The sequence below is a fragment of the Molossus molossus genome, unplaced genomic scaffold (genome assembly GCF_014108415.1).
Source record: "Molossus molossus isolate mMolMol1 unplaced genomic scaffold, mMolMol1.p scaffold_m16_p_8, whole genome shotgun sequence".
Classification (NCBI taxonomy): Eukaryota; Metazoa; Chordata; class Mammalia; order Chiroptera; family Molossidae; genus Molossus; species Molossus molossus.
In genome coordinates, this window is record NW_023425402.1 from 98,869,281 (window position 1) to 98,891,746 (window position 22,466).

The 22,466-nt window shown below is 37.9% G+C and overlaps 1 protein-coding gene across 6 annotated transcripts in view; it reads left to right on the plus strand.

The window, feature by feature from the left end:
• The window catches only part of PCMT1 (protein-L-isoaspartate (D-aspartate) O-methyltransferase), a 77,539-nt gene that overhangs the window by 47,468 nt on the left and 7,605 nt on the right, over positions 1-22,466 (plus strand). For 2 of the 6 annotated variants that reach the window (XR_004957584.1, XR_004957585.1), the window contains exon 8: positions 19,524-19,570. Coding sequence is in view for 2 of the 6 variants with exons in the window: in XM_036247967.1 (XP_036103860.1) it covers positions 10,061-10,073 (13 nt within the window). In the remaining 4 variants the exon portion in view is untranslated. Of the gene's footprint in view, positions 1-10,060; positions 10,951-19,523; positions 19,571-22,466 lie in introns of those variants that run through there. The other 4 variants (XM_036247968.1, XM_036247967.1, XR_004957586.1 and 1 more) reach the window with 3 other exon arrangements.

Here is a 22,466-nt window from a genome sequence, read left to right on the forward strand (position 1 = left end):
GCGGGAGATCTAGCTGGGATGATTAATGAAGGTGGCTACACTAAGTAACAGATTTTCAATGTAGACCAAACAGCCTTCCTTATATTGGAAGAAGGTACCATCTAAGACTGTCACAGCTAGAGAGTGGAAATCAGTGCCTGGCTTCAAATCTTCAAAGGACAGGCTGACTCTCTTGTGAGGGGCTTAATGCAACTGGTGACCAAGTTGAAACCAGTGCTCATTTACCATCTGAAAATCCTAGGGCCCTTAAGAATTATACTGAATCTCCTTTGCCTATACTCTGTAAATGGAACAACAAAGCCTGGATGATAGCACATCTGTTTACAACATGGTTTACTAAGTATTTTAAGCCCACCATTGAGACCTACTGCTCAGAAAAAAAAGATTTCTTTGAAAATATTACTGTTCATTGACAATGCCTCTGGTCATTTAAGAGCTCTGATGAAGATATACAAGATTGATATTGTTTGCATGCCTATTAACATAACATCCATTCTGCAGCCCGTGGACTAAGGAGTAATTTCAACTTTCAAGTCTTATTATTTAAGAAATACATTTGTAAGGCTATAGTTGACACAGATAGTGATTCCTCTGTTGGATCTGGGCAAATTTAATTGAAAACCTGGAAAGTATTCACTATTATAGATGCCATTAAGAACATTCATGATTTATGGTAAGAGGTCAAAATACCCACATAAACAGGAATTTGGAAGAAGTTGATTCCTACTCTCATGAATGACTTTGAAGGGTTCAAGACTTCAGTGCAGGAAGTAACTTCAGATGTAGTGGAAATAGCATCAGAACTAGAATTGGAAGTGGAGCCTGGACGTGTGACTGAATTACTGCAATATCATGATAAAATTTTAATGGATTAGGAGTTCTTATGGATGAGCAAAGAAAGTGGTTTCTTGAGATGGAGTCTACACCTTGTGAAGATGCTATGAAGACTGTTGAAATGACAACAAAGAATTTAGAATATTGCATAAACTTATTTGATAAAGTAGTGGCAGGGTTGAAGATGATTGACTTCAACTTTGAAAGAAGTTTTTTGGGTGAAATGCTATCAAATGGCATCATGTGCTACAGAGAGATTGTTTGTGAAAAGGAAGAGTCCATTGTTTTGTCAGACTTCATTGTTCTTATTTTAAGAAGTTGCTACAGCCACCCCAGTCTTTAACAACCACCACTTGACCAGTCAGCAGCCATCAGCATTGAGGCAAGACTCTACCAGAAAAAAGGTCATAACTCTGGAGGGCTCAGTGATGGTTAGCCTTTATTAACAACGAGATGTTTTTTAATGTATGTACATTTTTTAGACATAATACTAGTATTGTATACTTAATAGACTACAGTATAAACATAACTACTGTATATGCACTGGGGAGAAAAATGTGTGACTCACTTTATTGTGATATTCGCTTTATTATAGTTGTCTGGACCCAAACCTACATTATCTCCAAGGTATACCTATAGAGTAGCAATTTTTATCCTTTTTTATTCTTTTTCATCCCGTGGTGCACAAAAACTAATTACTAAAATCTGCAGCACACCAAAAAATATATTTGCCAATCTGACAAAAAATAGGTATAATTTTGACTTATTCACAGAGATGGCTATTGTTTTGGCTATTGGTGTTTTTTAAATTTTTATTTGACAATCTAAGGGAAAGGAGGTTAGTGCCCCTGACTGAATAGTCAAGTATTTCATGTTTTAAAAATTCTTGCGGCACACCAGTTGAAAATCACTGCCATAGAAGGTAATGTGTGTGTTTGTTTGTTTATTTATTTATTTATCCTCACCCAAGGACATCTTTCACTATTTTGTTCAGATAGAGTGGGAGTGACAGAGGGAGAGAGAAACATCGACGTGAAAGGGACACATCGAATGGTTGCCATCTGCATGACCCAACCAGGGCCGGGGACAAACTGCAACCAAGGTACATGCCTTTAGCGGGAACCGAACCCGGGTCTCTCTGGACCACCGGCTGACGCTCTAACCGCTGAGCCAAACCGGCCAGGGCCTGGGGGTAATGTGTTTAGACTTTGCTTGAGGATGGTAGAGAGCAATTAAAAAGTTCAAGCCAGGCAGTGATCAGAGCTACATTTTGGAAACATAATTGGCTGTGGTGTAGAGTAGATTGGAAAGGGACAAGGCTAGAGTCAGTAACGGTGTGGTTGTAGCCAGCAGGGGTGAAAAGCTGGCGGCCTGAATTAAGGCAGTGATAGTAAAGCTAGGATGTGGTTAAAAAGTCTCTCATAGTCTCTTAAGTGCCCATCCCACATTTGCGAATCATTGTTGAAAAAGCTCCTTAGTTTCTTGCCAGGCTAGATGATTTGTTCCTTCAGATTTTCTTAGGGCTTAATTTAGCAACTTATCCTAGTACCTAGTACCTTCTGTTTCTCGCCAGCTTTCCATCCTTCTCTTATGGAGAATCCAGAGCTATTTGCAGTGTTCTGAGAACATGAGATCTGGTATTTGCCGAGGAGATGTGATAGAAACTATTTTAAGCATTTTTTTTTATCCTCACCCGAGGATATTTTTCCATTTTTTGTACAGATAGAGTGGGAGGGAGAGAGAGGAAGGGAGAGAGAGAGAGAGAGAAACATCGACATGAAGGGACACATCGAGTGGCTGCCACCCGCACAACCAACCAGGGCCGGGGACAAACTGCAACCGAAGTACGTGCCCTTAGCGGGAACCGAACCCGGGTCTCTCCGGACCACAGGTGGACGCTTTAACCGCTGAGCCAAACTGGCCAGGGCGATAGAAACTATTTTAAAAAAAGGAAATATTGGGCATATAAAATTCTATGGCCAAATATGCCCTTGCCAGTGTGGCTCGGTTGGGCATCATCCCAGTTGGTTGGGCATCCTCCCAAAGGTTGCCGGTTGGATTCCTGGTCAGGGAGCATGCCCAGCTTTCGGGCTGGATCTCCAGTGAGGGGCGTGCAGGAAGCAGATGATCTATGTTTCACTCTCACATAGATGTTTCTCTCTCTCCCTCTCTCTCTAGAAATGAAGTTTAAAAATCTTTAAAAATTCAACTGCCAAATAAACCCCAAAACCTAAATTTCAGCTTATGTCTCCTTATGCTTGGGAAAATGTCACTTTTAATTTAATGGATTAATAAAAGGAGAGAATGCCAGATAAGTAGGTCATAGACCTAGAATCTGTGGTATTATGTTCAAGACTAAGGATGTGTAATAATTGTATTGGTTGCTTCATAAACTCTTAATACTTTAAAATTTTTAATTTATTTTACATAAGTATATTTTATATGTGTAGAAACAATATTTTGTTAATCTTCTGAGTTCATTTTGTTTTTTATTGATTTTTGTTTTTAGAGAGAGGAAGGGAGAGAGAGATTGAAACATTAGAGTGAGAAAAACTAATTGGCTGCCTCCCGCACACCCCTCACTGGGGATGGAGTCCACAACCCAGGCATGTGCCCTGACCTGGAATTGAACCAGGACCTCTCAGTCCATGGGATGATGCTCAATCCACTGAGCCCCACTGGCTGGGCTTATTTTTGTTTTTAATAACTGTAAGAGTCAGTAGAATAAGTTAACCTGTGGTTTGCAAAACTGAAGATGTTTCAGGGTTCTCATTCCATAAGCACTTTATTAATGTCCTCATGGCTAAAGGGTCATCAATCTTGTGCATCCTTTTTTTTTTTTTTTTCCTCACCCAAAGATATTTTTCCACTGATTTTTTTTTTAGATAGAATGGAAGGGAGGGAAGAAGGGTAAGAGAGAGAGAGAGACATATTGAGTAGTTGCCTCCTACATGACCCCATCTGGGGCCAGGAACGGAACCACAACCGGGGTATATGCCCTTGACCGGAATTGAACCTGACTCTTTGGTCCGTGGGCCAACACTCCAACCGCTGAGCCAAACTGACCAGGGCTTGCTTATCTTTTAAAAAAACCAGGTCTTAGTTTCATTGATTTTTTATTTTTTAGTCTCTATGTCATTTACTTTTGCTGTTATTTTTATTGTTTCCTTCCTTCTACTATCTCTGGGTTTTTCTTTTCTCCTTTTAACTATTTGAGTTGTAGGGTTAGATAGTTTTATTAGAAATTTTTCTTGTTTCTTGAGGTAGGCCTGTAACGGTATGAACTTCCTTCTCAGGACTGCTATCACTGTGTCCCATAGATTTTGTGTTGTTGTGTGTTCGTTTTCATTGGTTTCCAGGAAGTTTTTTATTCCTTGATCTCATTGGTAACCCATTCATTGTTTAATATCATGCTATTTAGCCTCCATGCATTTAAATGTTTCTGTTTCTATTGTAATTGATTTCTAGTTTCATGCCATTGTGAACTAAGAAGATATTTGATATGATTTCAATCTTAAACTTGTAGAGACTTAGTTTGTGTCCTAACATGTGGTCTGTCTTTGAGAATTTCCTGTGTGCACTTGAGAAGAATGTATATTCTGCAGTTTTGTGGTATAATTCTCTGTAAATATCAATTAAATCCGTCTGATGCAGGGCGTTGTTTAGGGTCTTTGTTTCCTTGTTAATTTTTTGTCTAGAGCAGCAGTTCTCAACCTGTGGGTTGTGACCCCTTTGTGGGTCAAACAACCCTTTTACAGGGGTCACCTAAGACCATTGGAAAATACATATTTCTGATGGCGATTCATAACAGTAGCAAAATTGCAGTTATGAAGTAGCAACAAAAATGATTTTATGGTTGGGGTTCACCACAACATGAGGAACTGTATTAAAGGGTCCTGGCATTAGGAAGGTTGAGAACCACTGGTCGAGAGGATCTATCCAGTGATGTCAGTGGGGTGTTGAAGTCCCCTTCTATGATTGTATTGCTGTTGATCTCTCCCTTGAAGTCCTCCAGAAGTTTTTAAATATATTTTGGTGCTCCTATATTGGGTGCATACATTTTTAACCAAGGTTATATCTTCTTCTTGGAGTGATCCCTTTAATATTATAATGACCTTTTTTGTTTCTTGTTATAGCCTTCATTTTGAAGTATATTTTATCAGATATGAGTATTACTATCCCAGCTTTTTTCATGTCCATTTGCTTGGGGGAAAAAAATTTTTTTTATCCTCACAAGAGGATTTTTTTGCATTTATCTTCAGATAGAGTGAGAGGGAGAGAGGGGGGAAGAGAGAGAGAAAAACATCGATGTGAGAGAGACACATAAAGTGATTGCCACCCACACGACCCCAACCAGGGCCGGGGACAAACTGCAACTGAGGTACATTTCCTTAGCGGGAACCGAACCTGGGACTCTCAGGTCCGCGGGCTGATGCTCTAACCACTGAACAAAATGGCCAGGGCTGCTTGGAAAATTTTTTTCTCGTCCCTTCACTTTCATCCTGTGTGAATTTTTTGTTCTAAGGTGGATCTCTTATAGACAGCATGTATATGGGTCATGCTTTCTTATCCATTCAACTACTTTGTCTTTTGATTGGAGCACTCAATTAATTTACGTTTAAGATTATTATTGATATGTACTTATTTATGGCCATTTTTATTTATAATGCCTGTATTTTTCTCTCTGTTCTGCTTATTACTGCAGTCCCTTTAACATTTCTTGTAGTGTTGGCTTGGTGGTAATAATATATTCCTTTAGCCTTTTTTTGTCTGGTAAGCGCTTTATTTCACCTTCTATTTTGAATGATAGCCTTGCTGGATAGATTAGTCTTGGTTTCAGATCCTTGTTTTTCATTACCTTGAATACTTCATGCCATTCCCTTCTGGCCTGTAGTGCTTCTGTTGAGAAATCAGCTGACAGCCTTATGGGAGCTCCTTTGTAGATTACTCGTTGCTTTTCTCTTGCTGCCTTTAAGATTCTTTCTTTGTCTTTAATTTTTGGCATTTTAATTATTATGTGTCTTGGTGTGAGCTTCTTTGGGTTCTTCTTACTTGTTACTCTCTGTACTATCTGAACTTGTGTGCCTTTTTCCTTCACCAAGGTAGGGAAGTTTTCCCCACTATTTCTTCAAACAGATTCTCTAACACTTGCTCACTTTCTTCATCTTCTGGTACTCCTATGGTGTTGTTTCATGTTGTCCCACAGTTCTCTTAAACTGTCCTCCTGTTTTGTAATTGTCTTTTTCTTTTTGGTTCTCTGATTGGGTGTTTTTTTTCTACCCTGTCTTCTAATTCACTTCTAATATCTGGAGATATTATAGGTCCTATCAGCTGGGGCCAACTATCTACATTATTTCTAATGGGAAAAAATGATTTAGTTTTTAAACAAATAGCTTCTCAAACAGCCTTCTGGAGCAAATTAAGTTCCAGAACTGAATTTCCACTGTGATAATATATTTTATAACAAAATAATAAATGTATACAATTATTAACCTAATGAAAATATTTAGCACATATATGGCAGTTTTGAGAGACTTTCTAGAAATTTAGGACATTCTACTTTTTATTGTAAATGAGCTATATATTTAAGTCAGACAAAGAAAGATATGATAATGTAGAACTTTGAACATTAAGAAAAATTAATAACTTGAAAGTTACATAGATTTTGGAGTATTAGAATGTGACAAAGTTATACATGCACGGGCAACAAATTTTTAGATTTCCTTGGTACCTAAATGTTAAAATTCAAGTCTATATAATTTTTTTATTTTAGTGCTATACATTCCTTTTTATTTGTTTTTAACATTACTGTTACTGACACTAAAGTAATGCATGTGCATCATAAAAAAGAGAAAAAAGTACAAAGAATAGAGTAAAAATCACCCTAAATCCCAAAACCCAGAGATTAAAAACTGTTAATATTTAAAAATGTTTTACTCTTATATCCATAGGTCTATGTACATCTCTTTTGTAATCCAGAGAGCATACAGTAGCATTATTTTGTCATCTTTTTTCATTGCATAAAAAGTTATCAACATTCTATCATTAAACATTTTTTTTTACAAATGATTTTTTCTGGTTTTATTGAGATATAATTGACCTACAGTGTTGTTTTAGTTCCCCCTCCCCCTTTATTGATTTTAGAGAGAAAGGAAGGAAGAGGGAGAGAGAGAGATAGAAACATCAATGAGAAAGAACATTGATTGGCCGCCTCCTGCATGCCCCCAACTGGGGATTTGGCCCACAACCTGGGCATGTGCCCTGACCAGGAATCGAACCGGTGACCTCTTGGTGCATGGGTCGATGCTCAACCACTGAGCCACACCAGCTGGGCGTGTTATGTTAGTTTTAAGTGTACAAAATAATACTTTGAAATATGTTTATATTCTAAAATGATTACCACAATAAGTTTAGTTTTATGGTTCAGGTCCAGTGTTCAAATGTTGAGTCCAGTTTGAGGGTTTTTGTTGTGCTTGTATGGTGTAAGATAGGGGTCCAGTTTCATTCTTTTTCATATGGCTGTCCAGTTTTCCCAGCATTATTTATTGAAGACACTGTTATTTTTTCACAATTTATTCTTGGCCTTTTAATTAATTGACCATATATATGTGGGTTTATTTCAGAGCTTTCTGTTCTTTTCCATTGATCCATGTGTTCTTATGCTAATATCCTTTTGTAATAACTGTGACTTTGTAATATAGTTTAAAATCAGGAGTGTGATGTCTCCACTATGTTTTTCTTTCTAATATTATTGCTTTGGGGTTTTTGTGGTTCTATACAAATTTTAGGAGTGTTTGTTTTATTTCTGTGGAAAATGCTGTTGGGATTATGATGGGGATTGCATTGAATTAGTAGATTGCTTTGGATGGTGTGGAGATTATACACACACACACACACACACACACACACACACTTTTTTGTTTTTAATCCTCACCGGAGGATATTTTTTCCATTGAATTTTAGAGAGAGTGGAAGTGAGGGAGGGGAGAGAGAGAGAGAAAACAATGTGAGAGAGAAACATCGATTGGTTGCCTCCTGCACGTGCCCTGACCAGGGCCAGGGAACCTGCAACCCAGGTGTGTGTCCTTGACCAGGAATAGAACCCACAACCCTTCAGGTGGAGGGCTGACGCTCTATCCATTGAGCCACACTAGCCAGGGCTATATGGATATTTTAACAATATTAATTCTTCTAATCCATGAGCATGGATTATTTTTCCATTTATTTATGTCTTCTTCAATGTCTTATAGTTTTCAGTGTATAGATCTTTCACTTCATTGGTTAAATATATTCCTAGGTATTTTATTCTTTTTGATGTGATTTCAAATGGGACTGTTTTCTTAATATCTTTTTTTGATAGTTCATTATTAGTGTATTGAAATACAACTGATTTTTTTTTTTTGTATATTGATTTTGTATCCTGCAACTTTATTGAATGAGTTTATTCTAACATTTTTCTGGTGGAGGATTTAGGGTTTTCTATATATAATTTGTCGTCTACAAAAAGAGACAGTTTTATTACTTCTTTTCCGATTTTGATGCCTTTTATTTCTTTTTCTTGCCTAATTGCTCTGGCTAGGATTTCCAGTACTATGTTGAATAAAAGTGGCAAGAGTGGGCATCCTTGTCTTGTTCCTGATCTTAGAGGAAAAGCTTTCAGCTTTTCACCGTTGAGTATGATGTTAGCTGTGGGCTTGTCATATATGGCCTTTATTATGTTGAGGTACGTTCCCTCTATACCCAGTTTGTTGAGAGTTTTTAATCCTTTTTCTTTAAAAAAAAGTTTTTTTTCTAAATGGAGAGGATATTTGGAAATGTTGTGCTATGTTGTTGGGCAATAAGGATATTTATTTATGATAACCTTAGTGCCTTGTAACAGGTAAAATAAAATGTGGTAAGTTATTTAAAAAACAATAAAAGTATCTTCAATTCATATATAAAAAGCACAAGTGAATTTAATTTATAACCAGCACTTTGCAAGTGCTCATAAATATTTTAATGCTGCATGGTTTTAAGTAAAAGCTGTTCTATGAGAAATATAGTACTTAAATTATTTAGAAGAATATATTAAGTGGAACTAAAATTGACTATTGTTTAAAAGATAATCTAGTACTCTATGACAAAGGTAGCTTGTGGGAAAAGTAATGTAAAAAATATTTTCTTGTACAATTTACAAAATGTATTTAAAAAATAAAACATTATCTGATAATTCCTTAATTCACCACTTACCTGGGAAATTTTAGCTCTTTATTTACCTTCCTTTCAGATTTAACGACTTTTTAAAACCGTTTTATTACAGAAAGGTTGTAAGAATAGAACAAAGAACTCCTGAATCTCGTCATCCAGAGTCACTAATTATTAAGATTTTTTCCACATTTGCTTTCTCTTTTCCTCTCTGTATATCCATATATGTAATATGTTTTTTCTGAATCATTTGAGATTTGTTGCAAACATCAAACTTCTTTACCCCTGAAGTACTTGAGTGTTTAACAATGTTTTGTCACTCAGATTACCCTCAGATATGAAGCTTTTAGGCTTTTTGGGTAGCTTTATTTTTTCACTTTTAACAGTTTTATTGAGGTATAATTTACATCCCATACCACTTACTTTAGATTGCACTTTTGTTCCTCCCTTCCTCTCACTGGAGTTGCTGTATAGCGCTACACCTGCCTGAGTGAATGGTTTCTTTTGGAGCTGATAAAGCTGCCTTATGAATCAGCTGACAGGTATATTATACCTACAGATGATGCTTTTCCCCCCAGAGTTTGGATTGAGATTGAGCCACTCAACATTTGCTAACAGATACTGTAAGCAAAAGGCTTAAATTTTTGTCCAATTCTGTGACTGTAACTGTAAAAATTTATTTGAACTCTTAAATACTCAAGTCATCATTTTACAATAAATAGTATTAGCAAGGTCCTAGATCTAAAAGTAATTTATCTGAATTTTTGGTCTTAAAGGAAGAAAGTTATCTTTAGAATTAAAAAGAAAAGAATTCAGGCCCTTTAGATTTCATACTTCATTCTAGATTCGCATGAGAGACGTTTGAAATGGCTGATTCCCATTTTTGCTTGGACGTGGGACTGTTTGCTCTTTTGTAAAACAAAAATATTGCTTGGGGATCAGTGTATTTTTACTGATTTAATAGTTGTATCTAAACTATTAGAAAGTCAATTTTTTACGGTATGTAGCTCCTACTTACCTATTTCTCTTTTTTTCCCCCCAGGGACGAACTGTAAAAGCAACATCAGCTTGACCAGTACATAATATTACAGTGGATTGCTCATCTCAGTCCTCAAAGCTTTTGAAAACCAACAGCATCACAGCTTGTTTTGAACTTTGTTACACTATTTTTTCAGCATGAAAATGTGTGGTTGTATAGGGTTTCTAATTTTTCAAAGAGGCACAAAAGACAAATTGGTAGAGGAAGGATGCAAAGTATACATTTGTTCTTACTTTAACATGCCCACATTTTACTTTAAAATGTTAAACAAAGGTTCTGCAAAATGGAGAACTTAGTTTGTGAGTTGATTTGGAGGAGTGGTTTTTCTTTGCTTAGACACTTAATTCTGTTCCAATATTAATTTTTAAGATTGTTTTTGTGTATCAGATAACACCACCATTCACAAGATTTTTGACTTTTGGATGTCTGTTAGATGCTACTACGAAAATAGAGATGAGCTTTCTTTCTAAAGCTTTTGATGTGGTGTCATAGAATAGCATGTTGTAGATACAATCAGCTGTTTTGTTACCTTAAAACTAAGCAATTGTAAATATTAAAATTTAAGAAGATGGAAGGTGATGTCCCTTAACACTCAGCAGTTCAGCTTGGACATAACTGACATAGTTCTTCCTTTCTCTCTTTAAAAAATTATAGGAGACTTGTAGCTCAGTATTATTTCTTCTGTTTCTAATTTGCTGCTGATAATGTATATGAATTTAACATGCTGTGTAAGCTGTGTCCCAGTTATTGAACAGTTTATGCAGTGCTGCTTTGCCAAATAAAGTTAAAAGTAAAAGAGGCATTGGTGGTGTTTGAATGTAGAAGAAAGAACAGCATGTCCACCAGGTACAGAATGCTGACTAAGATCACAGAGGAAAAAAAGTTGTTTCTCATGCCCTGGCTGGTTTGGCTCAGCAGTTAGAACGTCAGCCTATGGTCCAGAGAGACCTGGGTTCGGTTCCCGCTAAGGGCATGTACCTCAGCTGCAGTTTGTCCCCGGCCCTGGTTGGGTCATGCGGGAGGCAGCCACTCGATGTATCCCTTTCACATCGATGTCTCTCTTTCTCTCTCTCTTCCTTGCTCTCCTTCCCACTCTATCTGAACAAAAAATGGAAAAATGTCCTCGGGTGAGGATTAAAAAAAAAAATGTTTCTCTGATGCTCCATCTTGTGAAATATGAGTAGGTTGATGGCATTAATTCAGCTGTACATTTGTAGAATGAATGTGACTATGTTTTTTAAAAGACAAAAACTACATACACTTGTTACTTTCCTTTGCCTAACCCAGGGCTTGTCCTCTTGGAGATGTACAATAAATGCAGAATGAGTAAACAAATAAATTGACTGAATGTCAGGGAAGAACTGGGTTGAGGATAAATTTACCAAAACACATCTCTCACCTATAAAGCCTTTATTAATATAATGACTGTAAATGAATTTCTAAGAAGACAGTAGCACTTTGGAATCTTTTTAAATGTTGTGGTTTTATAGCTTTTATTGTGGGATCTTAGTTTTTCTCAGGGCTCTAGAACTCAGAGCAATATGGGTTCTGGAGCTAGCGCCGCCCCCCCCCCCCCCCAAGCCCTTCATCTGCTGTGCCCAAGTGTGTGATTCTGGCAAGTAGATGCTCAGTGTGGGTGCGAGGCATTTCTTCTTTAAAAGTTACTTTAAAAAATTGTGCATGCATCACTAGTGTCTCTTTGGGGGCAGGGTCTTAGGCACAGGAAACTAGCATTAGTTGGTGGCCAAAACTTGTGGGTCTCAGTTCACTATTGGCTTCAGTTTGCTGCTGTTGGTGTTGTTTCTGGACATAGGCCATGAACCCTCATTTGACTTAGTTTCAAAGGTTAAGTATTCTTTAGGACTTAAATTAATTCTTAATCTTATCCCTAGTCTATATCCTTCATTGCCATTACCAGGGTATGTAAATCCCTATGTTAGGTCTTGGGATAGATAAAGGCCCTTACTCTCAATGAGTTTGCAGTCTCGTTGAGGGGACAGTTTATAAATCTGATAGAACAAAGTGTCACCCGATTGGTATTGACAAATACTATGCCAAACATTGCTCTTGGACTTTTTTACTTTTATGAATTAAAATTTTAAATATTGAATAAACAGGAATGGATTTTAAGGGATCATCAATAAATGGGTAGAGATGGAAATAATGAACTTTAGCTTTAAGAACTACAGTTGAATTTACATATGTGTCGATCAGAGATAAGAAATCTCTTTAGTCTTTGCTACTATGCTATATTTTAGCATTTCATTTTTTCTTAGTACGAGTCCTTTACATAATATGAAAGGCAACCATAAAAATATCTGTAAAAACTTCACTCTAGTGAGATCCTATTGAAACAAGGCCTTGTTACAGATTTGATTTTACTAAAGGCCTAAATTCCCATTGCCTTGGTTTAAAACAAAAATAAATGTTCAAAAAATCTTGATTATACTTTTTAAATTAACTATAAGGTAACGTATACTAAAGCATCTTAAAAATTCAATGTGTTTTAAAATAGAATAACATTTTTTTAGTAATAAGTTAGTACTCGTGAATTATTTGAAGTCATTCTTGTCCCCTGATTGTTGGTCAAGAAATAAGGCTTCTTAATATTTTTTCATTAGAGAGTTAGGTGTTTCTGGTTTTCAGCTAAATGTTAATAAATTTCCAGTAGCTTGTATGGCATTAAAAGAACTCATGTTTATGGCAATTGAACACTAACTTGTATTGTAAATAAAATAAAATAAACATGGGTAATTAAATTTTTTTTTCTTTATTGATTTTAGAGAGAGAGGAAGGGAGAAGGAGAGAGAGAGAGAGAAACATTAATGAGTGAGAACATTGATTGGACACCTTCTGCATACCCCCACTGGGGATTTGGCCCACAACCTGGGCATGTACCCTGACCGGGAATTGGACCAGTGACCTCTTGCATGGGTCAATGCTCAACCACTGAGCCACACCGGCCGGGCTAAACATGGGTAACTTTACAAAATGTTCTAAATGGGGTTCAAAAAGCCAGTTAACTTGTTTTAGGTAAGTGCTAAAACTTCTGCAGGGTATAATTCATCATTTCTAACTTACTGTGTTATTAAAGAACTACATTCAGTAAAACAAGTTCTGATCAGACTTCAGATTCATGTCTCTTGATTTCTCCTATTACTTTTCAGGAAGTGACAAGGTTTTGTCCCCATTGTTCTTAAAGAGTGGCTCCAATACAGTGCCAGTAAAAACGTTCTGCTTGAAGAAAACTGGCCCATGGGGCTCAAAGAAATTTGTGCTTGTGTAGTGTTATATAATAAAAAGAAAAACAAGTCCGATAATTTCTTTATCCTTAATCCATCTAATATTGCTACAACCGTAGTTGCTGGTTGCCCACATTGGGCTTCATCTTTTTAACTGACTTTGTTATTTGGGCCAGGACCAAAGCACTCTTGCTTGGTGAGAAGAGAAACATTTGACTTAGTCCCCAAAGAGTGCTGTACTGGGCTGGTGAACCCCTTCCTCCCTCTCTGCCCTTTTTCCTTTCCCTCCCCTTCTCTTTCCTTTTCTTTCCCTACATGAGAGGAAGTTCTAATTCTAGGGCTGCTGGATGGGAAGGAAGAACTCACTGTCACTCTGCTGGAGGGACCCAATAGAATGGGCATCACAGAAAGAAAAATGTTTTTGGTTTTTTTTGTTGTTCAAAGGGCAAGTGATGGCTAATACTGAGAACATTTTAAGTGTAAATGACAGCAATCCAGGGGCAGCTGAGGACATTTGTATTTGAACTCCCACCTGTACACTTGACCTCCCAAGGAAATCACATCACCTGCAGTAATTTCTTTTGCCAGCAGGGGCAGCAGAGGACATTTGTATTTGAACTCCCACCTGTACATTTGACCTCCCAAGGAATCACATCACCTGCAGTAATCTCTTTTGCCAGCAGGGGCAGCAGAGGACATTTGTATTTGAACTCCCACCTGTACATTTGACCTCCCAAGGAAATCATATCACCTGCAGTAATCTCTTTTGCCAGCACTATTTGTTTACTTAGGTTTTTTTGGTGATTATCCTGTCAGGATTTTATCAGAAATTACATTATGGATCAAAGAGCTTGCCGAATTTCCATGTTATCCCTATTGTATCAGTTTAAAACTAATTCTAAAAAAGGTGTTTTCTGAGTAAAAAGACCTGCCCTTCTTTAGGATCTCTGCTCCACTGAGCGATTAGGTTGTAGGCAACAGAGTTGGGTAAAGCAGGCCAGGAAGTTAGAGGTAGGGGTGTCTTTAAGGGCTTGCAAAAAAATTGAAGGCATGGTCTCAGATAACATAGTTCATGGTTCTGATTTCTTTATTCTATACATGAATCTCTAGATAATACATTTAGAGGCTTATGTAAATCTCTTTCATTGTGAAACTGCTTTGTTTAAATATAAGAACACTGCCTTTTGATTTATTTGGACTTTTGGGTCTTCAATCATATGAAATAATGTGTGAAAATGAAAGTTAACATTTCAAAATTTTAATTTGATTACTGTTTGCATTCGACATTTTTTTTTTTGTATTAGTTTTAGTGTTCAGCGCAGGATAGACATTCATATAGGTTACAAAGAGTTCCCTCCGATAATTCAAGTATCCACCTGACACCATAGATAGTTATTACAGTATTGTTAACTGTAGTCCCTGTGCTTTACTTTATATCACCATGCCTGTTTTGTTACTACCAATTAGTACTTCTTAATACCATCACTTTTTACCTGACCCTCAATACCCTTCCTCCCTGGCCTCCATCAGTTTGTTCTCTGTATCTATACATGTTTCGTTTTGTTTATTTTGTTCTTTAAATTCCACATATCAGTGATATCGTAGGACATTTGTTTTTGGCTTATTTCACCTAGCATAATACCCTCTAGGTCTATCCATGCTGTAGCAAATAGTAAGGTTTTCATTTTTATGGCTGAGCAATATTCCATTGTGTATATATATATATATGTCCCACAACTTTTTGTCCACCCATCTATTGATGGGCACTTGGATTGCTGCTGTATCTTGGCTCTTGTAGATAATGCTGCAATGAACATGGGGGTGCATATATTCTTTCAAATTAGTGTTTTGGCTTTCTTTGAATAATATACCCAGAGGTGGAATTGCTAGGTCATAAGAAAGTTACATTTTAACTTTTTGAGGAACCTCCACACTGTTTTCCATAGTAGTTGCACCAATCTGCATTCCCACCAACAGTGCACTGAGGTTCCCTTTTCTCTACACCCTTGTCAACACTTGTTTGTTGATATATTGATGATAGCCATCTAATAGGTGTGAGGTGGTATCTCATCGTGGTTTTGATTTGCATCTCTCTGATGGCTAGTGATGTTGAGCATATTATCATATGTCTATTGGCCATCTGTATGTCCTCTTTGGAGAAGTGTCTGTTCAGGTCTTAAACCCACTTTTTAGTTGTTGTTTGTTTTTTTTTTGGTGTTGAGTTGTATGAGTTGTTTGTACATTTTGGATATTGACCCCTTATCTGATGTACCATTGGTGAATATGTTCTTCCATTCTGTGGGTTGTCCTTTAATTTTGTTGATGGTTTTCCTTGCTGTGCAAAATCTTAGTTTGATGTAGTCCCATTTGTTTATTTTTCCTTTTGTTTCCTTTGCCAGGAGATACATCAGAAAAAATATGGCTAAGAGAAATGTTCTCAATTTTACTGCCTATGTTCTCTCCTAGGAGTTTTATGGTTTCAGGTCTTACATTTAAGGGTTCAACCCATTTTGATTTATTCTTGTATATGATGTAAGAAGGTGACATTGTTTCCTTTTTTCATGTATTCTAATTTTCCCAACACCATTTATTGAATAGACTGTCTTTACTCCATTGTATATTCCTTTGTCATAGGTTAATTGGCTATAAAGGTGTGGATTTAATTCTTGGCTCTCAGTTGGGTTCTGTTGATCTGTGTGTCTGTTTTTATGCCATGCTGCTTTGAATACTATAGCCGTATAATACAGTGTGATAAGACTGTTTTTGCTATTTGGGTCTTTTGTGTTTCTATACAAAGTTTTTGATTATTTGTTCTAGTTCTGTGAAAAACACCATTGTTATTTTTTTCTTCATTGATTTTGGAGAGAGAGGAAGGGAGAGGGAGAGAGAGAAACATCAATGAGAGAGAACATGGATTGGCTGCCTCCTGCATGCCCTCCACTGGGGATTGGGCCCACAACCTGGGCATGTGTCCTGACTGGGTATTGGTGCATGGGTCGATGCTCAATCAGTGAGTCACACTGGCCGGGCACCATTGGTATTTTGATAGGAGTTGTGTTGAATTACAAACTGCTTTGGAGCCATTGTAATCAAAACAGCCTGGTACTGGCACAAGAACAGGCATATAGATCAATAGAACAGAACAGAGAACCCAGAAATTGACCGAAGTCATTATGCTCAATTAATATTTGACAAAGGTAGCAGACAAGAGCATATAGTGGAGTAAAGACAGCCTCTTCAATAAATGGTTTTGGGAAAATTGGACACGTACATGCAAAAAAATGAAGCTAGACCACCAACTTGCACCATACACAAGAATAAACTCAAAATGGATAAAAGACTTAAATGTGACTCATGAATCCATAACAATCCTGGAAGAAAATGTAAGCAACAAAATTTTAGACATCACACACAGCAGAATTTTTACTGATACAACAATGCCTAAGGCAAGAGAAACAAAGGGAAAAATGAACACATGGGAGTACATCAAACTAAAAAGCTTCTGCACAGCAAAAGAAACAAACATCAAAATGGAAAGGGAAGATATGGGAGAGCATACTTGCTAGCCATACATCAGATAAGGGGTTAATTTCCAAAATATATACAGTACTCATACAACTCAACAAAAAGAAGACAAATAATCCAATTAAAAATGGGCAGAGGACCTAAATAGACACCTCTCCAAACAGGATATACAAATGGCCAAGAGACATATGAAAAAATGCTCAGCATCACTAATCATTAGAGAGATGCAAATTAAAACAACTATGAGATATCCCCTCACACCTGCCAGAATGGCCGCCATCAACAAATCATCAAACAACCAGTGCTGGCGAGGGTGTAGAGAAAAGGGGGCTCTAGTGCACCGCTGGTGGGAATGCAGACTAGTGCAGTCACTGTGGAAAACAATAATAATGGTGTTACCTCAAAAAATTAAAAATTGAACTGCCATTTGACCCAGTGATCCCACTTCTAGGAATATACCCTAAGAAGCCTGAAACACCAATCAAAAGGAATATAAGTACCCCTATGTTCACAGCAGCACTATTTATAATTGCTAAGATCTGGAAACAGCCCAAGTGTCCATCAGTAGATGAGTGGATAAAAAAGCTGTCCGTACATATGCACAATGGAGTAATATGCAGCTGTAAGAAAGGGATCTCTTATCCTTTGAGACTACATGGAGGGACCTGGAGAGCATTATGCTAAGTGAAATAAGCCAATCAGAGAAAGAAATACCACATGATCTCACTTATTTGTGGAATATAATGAACAAAATAAGCTGATGAACAAAACAGACCCAGAGACATAGAAAGGAGTACGGTTCAGACTGACAGATCTCAGGGGAGGGCGGCAAGGGGGATGGGTGAGATAAACCAAAGAACTTATATGCATGCATGTGTAACCAATGGACACAGACAACAATGCTGGGGGGGGGGGGGGGGTAGAAACATCTGTAACAAAAATAAAAGCTGAAGAAAAAAAGCTATGGTAAATATACACAATGGAAATACTATGCAGCTGTAAGAAAAGATCTCTTATCCTTTTAGATGACATGGAGGGACCTGGAAAATATTATCCTAGGCGAAATAAGCCAATCAGAGAAAGACAAATATCACATGATCTCACTTATTTGTGGAATATAATGAACAAAATAGAACGAGAGACACAGAGTAGGGTACAGACTGACAAACTTCAGAATAGGAGGATGGGGGAGCGGAGGAAAGAGATAAACCACAGAACTTACATGCATATATATGTGTAACCATGGACATAGACAACAATGCTGGGGACAGAGCGGCAGGGGTGGGGGTGGGAATGGGAGGAGGGTGTCAGTGGGGAGAAAAGGAGAAACATCTGTAACAAAAATACAAAATAAAAAGAAAAGATCAGAAAAAATATTTTTAAAAATTGCTTTGGGTAGTATGGACACTTTAATGGTTAGTTTTTTCAGTCCATTAGCATAGTGTATCTTCCATTTATTAGTATCTTCTTTGATTTCTTTCTTCAGTGTCATAATTTTCTGAGTACAGGTATTGTACATCCATGATTAAATTTATTCCTAGGTGGGGTTTTTTAAATGCAATTGGAAATCAGATTGTTTTCTGAGTTTCCCTTTCTGACAGCTCATTATTGGTGTATAAAAATGCAACCAATTTCTGGATATTTATTTTGTATCCTGCTACTTTACTGAATTTATTTGTCAGTTCTAGTAAATTTTTGGGGTGGAATCTTTAGGGTTCTCTTTATACAGTATTATGCCATCTGCAAATAATGGTAGTTTTACTTCTTTTTTAATTTAGATGCCTTTTATTTTCCTTGTCTGACTGCTATGGCTAGGACTTCCAGTACTATGTTGAATAAGTGTTGTGAAAGTGAACATCCCTGTCTTGTTCCTGATCTTAAGGGAAATGCTCTTAGTTTTTCCCCATTGAGTATGATGTTACTGTAGGTTTGTCATATTGGCCTTTATTACATTGAGCTGTGTTCTTTATTATTTTTATTTTTTTAATCCTCACCCGAGGACACTTTCCCATTTTTTTTTTTTTTTTTATCCTCACCCGAGGACACTTTCCCATTTTTTTTTTTTTTTTTTTTTTTTTATCCTCACCCGAGGATATTTTTCCATTTTTTGTACAGATAGAGTGGGAGGGAGAGAGAGGAAGGGAGAGAGAGAGAGAGAAACATCGACGTGAAGGGACACATCGAGTGGCTGCCACCCGCACAACCAACCAGGGCCGGGGACAAACTGCAACCGAGGTACGTGCCCTTAGCGGGAACCGAACCCGGGTCTCTCCGGACCGCAGGCCGACGCTCCAACCGCTGAGCCAAACCGGCCAGGGCAACTTTCCCATTTTTTGTTCAGGTAGAGTGGGAGGGAGAGAGAGGAACAGAGAGAGAGAGAGAAACATCGATGTGAAAGGAACACATCGAGTGGCTGCCACCCGCACGACCGACCAGGGCCGGGGACAAACCGCAACCGAGGTACATGCCCTCAGCGGGAACCGAACCCGGGTCTCTCAGGACCGCAGGTCGACGCTCTAACCGCTGAGCCAAACCGGCCAGGGCTGAGCTGTGTTCTTTCTATTCCCACTTTGTTGAGAGTTTTTATCATGAATAGGTGCTGAATTTTGTCAAATGCTTTTCTGCATCTATTGAAATGGCCACATGATTTTTATCTGTTTTTTTGTTTACACGGAGTAATCACATTAATTGATTTGCAGGTGCTGAACCATCCTTGCATTTCAGGGGACAATTCCACTTGATCATGGTATGTGATCCTTTTGGATGTATTGCTAAATTTTGGTTTGCTAATATTTTGTTGAGGATTTCTGCATCTATATTCATCAGGGATACTGGCCTATAATTTTCTTTCTTTGTAATGTCTTCATCTGGTTTTAGAATCAGGATAACAATGTCCTCATAAAATGAGCTTGAGAGTCTGCCTTCCTCTTGAATTTTTGGAATGGTTTGAGAATAGGTGTTAGTTCTTTGAATGTTTGGTAAAATTTACCTGTGAAACGATCCAGTCCCAGACTTTTATTGGAGTTTTTTTATTACTGCTTTTTTATTGGTCTGTTCAGATTTTTTGTTTCCTCTTGATTCAGTCTTGGGAGTTTGTATGTTTCTAGGATTTTATTTGGGCCCTCTCTCTTTTTCTTGAGGAGTCTGGTTAAAGGTTTATCAATTTTGTTTACCTTTTCAAAGAACCAGCTCTTGATTTCATTGATCTTTTGTTTTGTTATTTTAGATTCTATTTTATGTATTTCTGCTCTGATCATTATTATAACCTTTTCTGCATATTTTGGGCTTTGTTGTTCTTTTTCTAGTTCATTTAAGTGATTTTTGAGATTTTTATTGTTTCTTTTTTTTTTTTTTAATCCTCACCGAGGACATTTTTCCATTTTTTTGTACAGATAGAGTGGGAGGGAGAGAGAGAGAGAGAGAAACATCAACGTGAAAGGGACACATCGAGTGGCTGCCACCTGCACAACCAACCAGGGCCGGGGACAAACTGCAACCAAGGTACATGCCCTTAGCGGGAACCGAACCCGGGTCTCTCCAGACCACAGGTCGATGCTCTAGCCGCTGAGCCAAACCGGCCAGGGCGATTTTTGTTTCTTTAGGTAGGCCTGTAATGCTATGAATTATCCTCTTACGACTGATTTCAGTGTGTCCCAAAGATTTTGGGTCGTTGTGTTTTCATTTTCCTTTGTCTCAAGGTATCTTTTGATTTCTTCCTTGATCTTATTGTTAACCCATTCACTGTTTAGTAACATGTTATTTAGCCTCCATATGTTTGTGTTTTTCAGTTTTATTTTTGTAATTGATTTCTAGTTCATACCATGTGGTCAGACAAAATGCTTGAAATGATTTCCATCTGGAATTTATGGAGGCTTGTTTTATGGCCTAACCTATGCTGTTCCCTGTGCACTTGAAAAAATGTATATCCTGAAGTTTGAGGGTGTAATGCTCTGAAAATATCAATTAAATCCACCTGGTCTAATATATCATTTAAAGCTGGCATTTTCTTGTTGATATTTTGGAAAGAACATTTTTAAAAAGTCAATATACTCAACACAATTTTCCTTAAGCTATTTGTAAAAGTTAAAATTTTTTTTAAATCCTCACCCAACTATATTTTTCCACTGATTTTTTTATAGATAGAGTAGGAGGGCAGGAGGGGGGGGAGGGGAGATGTGGGAGAGACACATAATGGGCTGCCTCTCACATGACCCCGACCAGACCAGGGAGAAAACTGCAACCAAGATGGGTTCCCTAGACTGCGAATCGAACCTGCAACTCTTTGGTCCACGGGTCAGTGCTCCTAACTACTGAGCCAACCCGGCCAGGGCTAAAATAATCTTTGTATTAAAATTTGCTTTGAGAAGTTTTCTAAGTTTTGAGACTTTATAAAAAGATCTTTTCCCTGGCCGGTTTGGCTCAGCGGTTGGAGCGTCGGCCTGTGGTCCAGAGAGGTCCGGGTTCGGTTCCCGCTAAGGGCACATACCTCAGTTGCAGTTTGTCCCCGGCCCTGGTTGGTCAGGTGGGTGGCGGCCACTCGATGTGTCCCTTTCACGTTGATGTTTTTCTCTCTCTTTCTCCCTCTCTCCCCCTTCCTCTCTGTCTGAAAAAAAAAATGGAAAAATGTCCTCGGGTGAGGATAAAAAAAAAAAGATCTTTAGTTGAGTGATACTGAAAGTTGATCTCTCCACTTTACAGTGTGGTAACATACAACATTAAAAAACTGATGTGATCTGAGAATTAAAATAAGTAGGAAGCAGACAGACTTAAATAAAGCAAATGTAGAAGGCTCAGTCCTAATAATTTAATCCATTCCTGAACACATTTAACTTTGGGGTGTCTAACCTTATTTTTATCCTTAATGGTTTCATATTTAGCCAAAGAATCTATGAGTATTTGCCATTAAAGTAACTGAAAAAATGCATTCATCTTGAGAACACAATCGAGTGGGGCAAAAGAGCTTGGGGCCAGTACCCAAGAATAAGTCAGCAATATAGTTGCGGAAAAAGCCAGGGAGATAGATCATTTGTGAATAGCAAACTAAGCTTTTCCCTCTTTGAATTTGGCTTGGGTGGTTTATTGTTAGAAATTGTCATTCAATTTTAATACCAACAGTTGTAGGAAACCTAGAATAATTGGAGTAATTCTGCTAGTAACAAAGTAGTATAATCCCAAAGGCAGCAAAACCCAAAATGTGAAATTGTTCAGGGATAATGTAATTTAACAGAGACCCCCAAATTGCAGAATCTCGGGCTCAGATGCTTATGTTCCACCATCAATATGATGTGGACGGAACATGTGGAGAAAAGGACGGACCTGTGTTTGGGGGCACACCACACTGGTGTTTATACAGGTGAAATCCAGTTAATTCATCAACAAGGCCTGCCTTGAACAGCAAAAGCACCTCTACGTATATGCCGGGGAGAAACCCGGTGCAGTGCTCCGTGACGCCCCGGGGCTGCAGGAGGTGCAGGTTAGTGGGAAAGGGGACCCGAAGCAGGCCACAGGTTCTGAAGTCCGTGGGAGGAACACGGAAACGCTGTTATGTCCCATGGAGGAGAACACATGATACCTGGGTGACTTGAAACATGAAAAAGCTTGTGGAGGCGGAGGGTAGCTCTAGTCTGCTTGTGCTGAGATTG